The sequence below is a fragment of the Ostrea edulis genome, chromosome 4 (genome assembly GCF_947568905.1).
Source record: "Ostrea edulis chromosome 4, xbOstEdul1.1, whole genome shotgun sequence".
Taxonomy (NCBI): domain Eukaryota; kingdom Metazoa; phylum Mollusca; class Bivalvia; order Ostreida; family Ostreidae; genus Ostrea; species Ostrea edulis.
The window spans coordinates 56246201-56256152 of NC_079167.1; the positions used below are offsets into that span (position 1 = coordinate 56246201).

Here is a 9952-nt window from a genome sequence, read left to right on the forward strand (position 1 = left end):
TTTCATGAAACTTTATCTTTACAAAAATATACAAAATGTCTGTAAAAAATAAAGGAAATCTATTGCATAATAGACTTGATAAAGAAATCAATAGAAACAGAGTTATTGCCCTTGGATTCAATATTTTGAAACGTATCATTGATTATTCATCTATAATCTAGACTTTTAAAATAGTTTATTTTTAGCAAGATTTTTTACAATAACAAAATTTATGTTCCTATCATGCATAAATCTGAATAAATCGTTGATTTTGCAAAATTATATATGATGACATCACAGGAGGGTGGAATTACTTTAAAACGCTCTGGTTGCAAGTTTTTTCGGCGAGAGGGGGGGGGGGGGGGCTTCACCATCCTCTTGAACCTCCACGAGGGTGTTGCTCTGGGTCCGCCACTACGCCCCGTTACATCCTCCTCTGAGTCAATGGTCTCATCGTCGATAACCCACGGTCGGTCTCTCTGTCTCGATCTCGGTTATTGATAACATTATCTTTTGTTTTCTTCTTAATTAAATGATGTAAAAGCTTCTTCATAGGTATATTTCTTCTTTGATATATCCCATTATTGGTATTTCTTGCACGTAGAAGTAATATAAAAACTGACTTTCTCTTCAGTGTACCACGCATTATGTATTTGTAGGTTGTTTCTTGGGGAAGTCAATGGATTTCCAAAGAGTGCACCTGTATGTAGTGAATATATTCAATAACGAGGTTTCTAATCTCTATATCGACTAGCTGTTTATATGTAGATTTTGAACATTGGTGTTTTCAATTTTACCTCCGATTGGGAAGTGCTTTTTTATTTGGCTCCTTTGGTTACAATTGCAATGAAATATTCGCCAAAGATAGGTCTTATGATTGCAAATAAGTGAATAAATAATGAAACATGGATTCTTTCGACATATACTATCAACATCAAGAGAGATAACTTCTAACAATATTTCAAGTCTCTTGAGAGCTCTTATAATTAAACACGTCTTCTCTGAACACTCTTGTAATTATACACTAAAGACCTGTATCTGACATATTGTTGTAATTATACACTAAAGACCTGTATCTGAAGGACATTGTTGTAATTATACACTAAAGACCTATCTGACATATTGTTGTAATTATACACTAAAGACCTATCTGACGGATATTGTTGTAATTATATACTAAAGACCTGTATCTGACAGATATTGTTGTAATTATACACTAAAGACCTGTATCTGACATATTGTTGTAATTATACACTAAAGACCTGTATCTGACAGATATTGCTGTAATTATACACTAAAGGCCTGTATCTGACATATTGTTGTAATTATACGCTAAAGACCTGTATCTGACATATTGTTGTAATTATACACTAAAGACCTGTATCTGACAGATATTGTTGTAATTATACACTAAAGACCTGTATCTGACATATTGTTGTAATTATACACTAAAGACCTGTATCTGACAGATATTGCTGTAATTATACACTAAAGGCCTGTATCTGACATATTGTTGTAATTATACGCTAAAGACCTGTATCTGACATATTGTTGTAATTATACACTAAAGACCTGTATCTGACAGATATTGTTGTAATTATACACTAAAGACCTGTATCTGACATATTGTTGTAATTATACGCTAAAGACCTGTATCTGACATATTGTTGTAATTATACACTAAAGACCTGTATCTGACAGATATTGTTGTAATTATACACTAAAGACCTGTATCTGACATATTGTTGTAATTATACACTAAAGACCTGTATCTGACAGATATTGTTGTAATTATACACTAAAGAACACTTGTTGTAATTATACACTAGGTGTCCCTGTACACTTGTGTTGTAATTACACGCTGGGAGTCTTTGTACGCCCGTGTTGTAATTATACGCTGAGAGTCTTTGTACGCTCTTGTTGGCTGTAGTCTTTGTACGCTCTTGTTTGTTGTAATCTCTGTACGTTCTTGTTGGTTATAATCTCTGTACGCTCTTGTTGGTTGTAATCTCTGTACGTTCTTGTTGGTTGTAATCTCTGTACGCTCTTGTTGGCTGTAGTCTCTGTACGTTCTTGTTGGCTGTAGTCTCTGTACGCTCTTGTTGGCTGTAGTCTCTGTACGCTCTTGTTGGCTGTAATCTCCGTACGCTCTTGTTGTAATCTTTGTACGTTCTTGTTGGCTGTAATCTCTGTACGCTCTTGTTGGTTGTAATCTCTGTACGCACGTGATGTAATTATACACTGGGGGTCTCTGGATGCTTGCACTATATTGGATAGTTTGTGGAATACTGAATAACGTTTGGTGCAAACGTCCAGCGATTTTAGATGTTTAGATACGGTAGACGCCACTTTTAACGACATTTTAAGTTATGTAAAACGTTTGACATGCCATATGTAGGAGTACGTAGGAGTACCACGTGATATAGGTAAAAGAAACTGAAATTACCCTTTCAAATATTCCGAATTGGCAAGATGAATCACTCGGATTTGTTGATACTCTGATACAAGAACCTTGGGATAGACGTTGCAGATGCGAGATTAAATTTCCTAAATCCCGTCGAAAGTGTATATTACCTAAATCAAGTCACGCAAGAACACAAAGGGTCCAATCTCATGGTACATAATAGGGCTTTTTTTAAATTCACTTCTGATTACAATTTTACACATGCAAAACAACGCCTTTCCCTGTGCAGATCGTCTACCCTCTAAACATGGCGGTAGGGACAATTTTCGCACATTTTCTTATCCTTGGAGCCCTTCTCATCTTTTATGGAGCCGAGGGACTTCATCTGAAGGTAGATATTGTAATAACAATTTAGATCACAGCATTTCTCGCGGTGAGTTTATCTCCGGTCAGTTCGTGAGGAATTCGAAGATTTTTCAAAGTTAAACAAATAAGAAACGGTCACTGCATTGATTTATTGTATATCAAAGTTTTTTCATTACAATTTCACGGGAAATTTTGTCATGCAGAAATTAATATTAGAATGTTTTTATCCATGTACAAGTAAATCAATTAAAGTTTTGTTGAATTTGTATTAAATACGGTATATTGTGAAATGTTCGCCACCTGTTATACTCATTCTCGCTGTCTTGCCATAAATTTAGAACTGTTAACTTTGATATAAGGCAATTCATGATTTGAAAAAAATTGCAACATTTTTCAGTATAGCGTTGTATGGAGTATAAAGTACTTTGAGTTCACCAGTGCGAGTGTTCGGTATTGCTATACCATTTTTGTTTCTAAACCAAAATCTTAAGAATTCACAAAACAGCTGTATAAAGCTACCTTTTCCAACTTCCGCCAGCAATATGGTTATGTAATGGGTGGTGGATGACATGTGCAGTGATGCAGTATGGATTTTTTTGCAGGGTTTAAACAGCGGCATAAAAGAGAACAGATTTCAAGAACGGACAGATCGTATGTATTACTTACAATATTAATACCAACGTTTATACATATAAATGCAGTTAATGTCTAGGTTACTCTCAGGGTTTAATTACAATGAAAGTATGGGATAATATACGAACTAATCCGTGTTTCTATTGTTTTCACACACCCATGATACTAACAACATAGATAAGATAAGATAAGTTTATTCCAAGTTTGGGCCCAAAGGGCATAACAGCAAGACAGCTTATAAAGAAAGAAATTTCAAAAAAAAAATTTACAACATTAGTTACAGATTACATAAACTGCAAACTACATGTGGATGTAGCATGTGGGGGAAACGAGACATACATATATGAAATGCAAATCAGGTGTATACACAAGTAAATGGACAAGATCCGTATTATATCAACATATGAATAATAAACTATAATGATTTTTGCAGTTTTAAAGCATCACTTCTTTTTCTGAAAGTTTAAACTAAATATTCACTCAATTTGACAATTATTGGTTTGTCTTCATTAATCATCAACCAAGTCTTTGTCCTTATTTGTTAATAGATAAATTTTTTGTTGAGCTTGTATATATCATTAAAAACAACAACAACATATTTCTCTCTTCAACATAGAATGGATAATCAGTGAGGAAATGAAATTCATCTTCTACACAGTTTAGGTCACATAATTCACATATTCTTTTGTTTCTTTCTAAAGAAATCTCCTGGCCAGTATTGCTTTTTTATAAATCCATATCTTCCTCTTTCAATTCGAAGATCATGTGCACTAATTCGAAATCTACATAGAGTTTTTCTTAATTGTAGGGATTCTAAAATTATATAATTTCCATAGTAAAATTTTCTTTATACGAAAAATATGTTGTGAGTTTTCCTGATTTCTGACCCTCTTCACGTCGTTTTGACCAGTAAAGTAAAAATTGTTTCCGTACCTGATTCTTCATTTGATTTTTGAAAAATGAGAATTGGAGATTTTTACAATTGGGTACCAAAATGCCAATTTTTTTCCCTTCTAAATAACTAATGTGTTTGTACCAACAATTTATGTTATATAAATTTAGATTGATATTCTTTGTATATGCACTGTATAACAGGGATGATTCTGGGCAATTCTCAAGTTTATGCCAATATAGTAAAATACTTTGGATTATAGAGCAGAACAGAATATCTACCCAATTCAGAGATTATTACAATATTAGTACTTCTTTTATCGACACCCAGTAGAGGTTTACAAAACTTAATATCCAGGTTTCCTACCTCCCATTTTTTTTTTAAAGATATTGTATAAATATTCGTCTTTTTCCAGCATGTGTGCCGAAAGTATTCCCCATATCTCACTGCCATACAAGGCAATGGGTTTTACCATATGGTGAAAAAGATGTTAAAATGTTTTAATTGGTGGATCTATAGATTTGATGTCTTTATAAAGTTCGAATGAGGCCTTAAGAGCTTTATTGTATAGATCAGATTTGCTTCCTTGAATGAACCACAGGAGGGTAATATTACTCCTAGATATTTATATTTGTTAGCACATTCAATACATGTGTTACCAAACACGAAGTTTTCTTTAATTAGGTGCCCGCTTTTATACGTTTAATTAATTAAGTGTTTAATACTGTGTTTCGTTTATTCACTGGGATGCCAAAGTTACATTCGTTGCTTTATATTCACGAATTAAAAATGACTAGGGAAAATAAATCACTATCATTAGATGGAAACACCAACACCATATTTTTTTTATAAGGGGGGGGGGGGGGGGGTATTAACACCAACGACTTGCTGGAATTCGTATACCTAAGTGTGCGATAATGACTGCTACCAGAACGTATGTGTGGTTTTTCTTGCCCACACTTTATACAACATGTATAGTGTGTTGATTTCCTTGTGTCAAAGTATTTATATTGTGAGCGAGGGAGGAGGGTGGGTGGGTGGGGGTGAATAGAATCAACGGGGGGTAATTACTTCAAATCTACATGAAAATACAATAAAACAGGTTTTACCCTGATAAAAGCTGAAAGGTCACTTGTATGTCAAAATTTATTAGCCCCGTCTGCAACATATTGTGTGGGTTTTTTTTTTTATTTTATCCAGAATTTCAAACAATGAAACAGAAAATGTTGACAACACTCGAAAACAGTGGTAAATATAAATATTCTACTTTCAGAGAACCCGTCTGAGAATGAGGACCCGGATAAACCCTATTTCGAGAAGATGTTGCGATTGTTATCGCAACAAAAACGCGAAAGAGAGAAGAAATGGCAAAACCTGAAGACATTGGGTGAAATAGAGAGGCAGTTTGAGGAAAATAACAGAGAGAGTGGTTTCGGCGGAAATGACGGAGATCCAGAGGACAATTTTCTTGGGCAAGGGTACGATGAAACTAGGGGTCTAGATGAGCACTTTGGACACACAGGAAATCAAGATTGGGAGGAGAATGAAGACAATGAAGAAAATGACACTGATCTAGAAAACGATGACAATAACTTGATAGAAAAAAGAAAAAATTACGACCTTCAGAATAAAGATGTAAATGGAAACCTCGATGAAGACGAAGAGGAGGAAGAAGAAGAAGAAAAGAAAAGGGAAGAATCAAATGAAAATGATGAAGAAGACGAGGAAAACGACGAGGAAAATATCGATGATGAAGAACACAATGACGACCAAGAAGAAGATGAAAATGACAAGAAAAGAAATTATCGTGGCCGAGCGAAATCAGATTTGTTAAGTTTTTGGATGCGTGAACTAAAGAAATTTGACGGGATCAAAACAGAAGAAACACGATGCGGTGGCAATTGTCTGGAATGAGAGAAAACGAACAGCGAATACCATATAACTGTGAAAACAATAACAACATTACAGACACTCTGACTTATTATGGAATTCATTTGACAAGCTATGTAGCGAATATAATACAAGTATTTTGATTTTATCACATGGTTTTGTCATACTGTGAAACACTTTACATGTATTTGGCCATTATGCTGTTGTTGTCCATTCATAAATCATTTGCAATACTAGTTCTCCTTGTTTATTTGCAACACTAGTTCCCCCTGTTTATTTTCAAGTTAATGGGCGTAAGATGCAAAATAATTTGTTTTGAAAGTCTTGGTTACAATATATTGCTGCGTGTCTATACACTGGTCTGGCATTGTTCTTCTTCCGATTTATGTAAGTCAGAAAATATATATGTAATAAGTACAACGAATGCGTGATGTTAATTTTTTCCGAAACAGCCTGAAATCACGAAAATCTTACAAGATGTTGATATGGCGTGGGAAGAAATTGGATCCCAGTTCTGGTAAAGGTTGCAATGAATATCATGTGAAATAAAAATAAGGGACCTTAAAGATCAAAGTATTTTCAAATTATTTCAACACAAGTCATTTAAAGTCCGTGAATTTCCCCCCTATTATTCATTACACTCCATTAAAAAATAGATTCGCTTTTTACAGCAAGATCATTAGATGCTGAGCACTAGAATTACGCAAGTAACTGTTTGCTCGTCATAGAATTACCAGACCATCCTTCAGGGAGTTTTAAACAAAAAAGATTACAATAACCATCCGTGCGAAAACCCGCAAAAAATTAAAAGTTAACTTGCGAAAACTTCATAAATATTCAATTTATTTTTTCGCAAACGGGACATTGAACAAAAAGCAATTACTCGTCTAAACGGTTCTTTGTCACGAACTAGCGGGGATTTACAAATCGCATTACGGACCCCCGTTTCATGCGTCGCTTTCCTATCATTTGTTCATTTTCATTATAAAAGAAGACACTTGGAAAGTAGGCATTCAATTTGAAAGCGGAGCAGACTGTAGCATATGGCTATTCAGGAGCTCAAATGTTCTGTCCACCCAGCGCTTAAAAGCACGACAGCAAATCCTTGTTTATTGTCAAAATATTTGAAATTAATGACAAAATTAATACTCTTAACATTCAGATCATTTTCCTATTTTCATATCATCTGGTCTGGTGACATTGTCAGTTGGGGATTTTTCCGAACACATGTTCATGGGTGAGGTATGTACTTTGTTAAACTTATAAGTCTATCTAAATGAAATGTACTACATTTTCCAAATAAACATGGATGTATAAGTCAGAATTAAATTGACGTATATTTCATGGACATAATTTAACATGAGAGAGAGAGGGGGGGTGCACATCTCATACTATTTCATGAAGACTAAATTTGAAGAGAGAAAAAAAAAACATGCTTATTTTGCTCCGCACAGCAGGGTTGAGAAAAAATACAATTGACTTCAAAAGGTGTTTTTTACCAAATAAAACGGGATGGGCCTATGTGTTGTGGGAGTTGAAACTCTGTGTTGCGGCGGATTTTATTTGACGTACCTTTCCCGCCGTCTTCATAAATCTATAAAATACAAATAAAGCTTGAAATATTTCTTGAATACAATGCTATGTAAAATTCGATGTCATTCATCAATATCATAACGATTAATCGAATGATTCTGATGATGTTTTGGTTTTTCATGCTGCAGTTATAAGATTTTATAGTAGATATTAACTTTAATTCCTAGGGAGAAGGACAAGGCTGTCAGGAAATTCACACGAGTCAGCGCACTTGCCATGATCCATTTGGATAAACTAGGACCGCCCATGCTTATAAATTTAGCGATAGACGGATCATCCAATAGATCTGTGTAATTATCGGACTCAGCGATGCACAGATGCGCAATGGAAACATCCCACCAATCGCAGTGTCCTTTTATTACAAGGATTCAAAATGATCAATTAATCTGATAATGCAATAGAGCTAGTTCTAATCCGGACGGTCTTCCATGCTATTCTTTTTTTTTTTTAAATATTGTAAGATTCTAAACAGACTGTGAACCCTTTTGGTATAAAAATCGAATTCTTTATGGGGTTATGAAGTGTAAATTTTAATAGAATTTGAATATGGATGAAAATTACATGGATAGAAATATTCAAGATAGAGGAAAGCCGTGTGAAACTGAAAACTCAACGAGAGATGACTATCATTTAATGAGAGGAAATTTTGGAAACTTTTCAAACAGTTTCTGTCAAGGTGAAAGTTCGACACAGCTTAGCACCGACTCGGACGAAGGTTCCGCTAACATAGACATAGAAGAAAATAGTAACGACAGTGATAGGGGATTTTCTTCCGTCAGCAGACGACAGTGTGAAAACTTATCCGAGGAGTACCCAGAAGAGGGGATATCCGCAAAATTTAAACAGAGGAGGGGGAAAGTAGAGAAAACCGCACGACTTAATATAAACGCACGTGAAAGACGAAGAATGCACGATCTGAATGATGCATTAGACGAACTGAGGTCTGTTATACCGTATGCACATAGTCCATCTGTCAGAAAGTTATCTAAAATTGCTACATTGTTGCTGGCGAAAAACTATATTTTGATGCAGGCAAACGCCCTCGACGAAATGAGACGAATGGTAGCATATATGAATTCTACAACCTCATCCCCACCAACGTGTTTTGAACCCGTAATGCCATATAACCGATTGCAGGGAATCCAAGGATTGCCCTTACCGCCAGGACAGGGCAGGGCTAAATGTGCGCCTGGATTTAATCCTCGCTCGGATTCCTAAGATTGCCAAACTTCCAAATCCAGAGATACTCGGTGCGCGAGAATAACCTTTCAAATGTGATGATCAAAAGTAGAAATCTGATGACACGGTGGTTATTGCAGTTAAATTATTCAAGGAACCTGGAAGTACTTCTAGTTGGAATGAAATAGACTCATTTTCGATGTTAACACCCCTCCCCCTCAACAAAATCAGAAATCAAGAAAATTGACACGAGTGTATTCAAGAGAAACATGCAAATTTAAAACGCCATGATTTAACATTTAAAAAGTAATCTTCAGTTTCTTTTCTTTTTTTAAATAAGTCCATAATTTACTTTTAAAGATTACCAAACTAACTCTTATCAAGGAATTCTTCACCATTTGGAAGCTAGAGACAATAGGAATTTACAGTAGGAATTTTAAATGCTGGTATGTAAAAAAGAATATTTTACTGTCTAGATAAAAAAAAAATTATCTTCAGTAAATTTGTCTTTTGCCAGGGACGTGTGAGTGTAATGCTGGGATTACCTGTACTACAGAAATAAAGAACATTGGTGATAGAAATTCCTTGTGATTTCTCTCTTCTTTTTTTCTTTTTGTTTTTGTTTGACGTATGTCTAGAGTTTGGAATAATGCAGGAGTATTCACGCAGTTCATTTCAAGTTTGCAATACTCCGTAAGTAGTTTCATACATGAATTTCAATCGAGTAGAATTTTGAACAAAAGTTTATAGAGTGAAATAGGTGTTTCTCCACAGGAATTAAGTTCTAATGATTTAATTTCTTAAATTTTCCAAAAGGTACTCACCAAAGGAGTTGCATGGAATTTTCCAGTAATAAGGTTAAGAAACCCTAAATTCAGAGTTTCAAAACACAATAACAGTTTTCAAAAGTGGGAGTTCGAAAATAAATAGTAACATCATATGATTAATATCATTTAGGTATCGACGATAATATTTTATTCAACGAAAAATATCTAACCAAAGGCTTCTGTGAAGAT

The 9952-nt window shown here is 34.7% G+C and overlaps 2 protein-coding genes across 2 annotated transcripts; both read left to right on the forward strand.

Annotated features, from left to right (window-relative positions):
• Positions 1–1640: 1640 nt before the first annotated feature.
• On the forward strand, positions 1641–6400 carry LOC125667955 (uncharacterized protein DDB_G0290685-like). Its single transcript, XM_048901650.2, has 3 exons — positions 1641–2774; positions 3352–3400; positions 5548–6400. Exons 1-3 carry the CDS (start codon positions 2691–2693, stop codon positions 6186–6188), a joined length of 774 nt encoding a protein of 257 aa, XP_048757607.1. The 5' UTR covers positions 1641–2690; the 3' UTR covers positions 6189–6400.
• A 41-nt stretch (positions 6401–6441) lies between these two features.
• On the forward strand, positions 6442–9517 carry LOC125667956 (class E basic helix-loop-helix protein 23-like). Its single transcript, XM_048901652.2, has 2 exons — positions 6442–7406; positions 7925–9517. The coding sequence occupies exon 2, from the start codon at positions 8304–8306 to the stop codon at positions 8973–8975; it is 672 nt and encodes a 223-aa protein (XP_048757609.2). The 5' UTR covers positions 6442–7406; positions 7925–8303; the 3' UTR covers positions 8976–9517.
• The last annotated feature ends 435 nt before the right edge of the window (positions 9518–9952 follow it).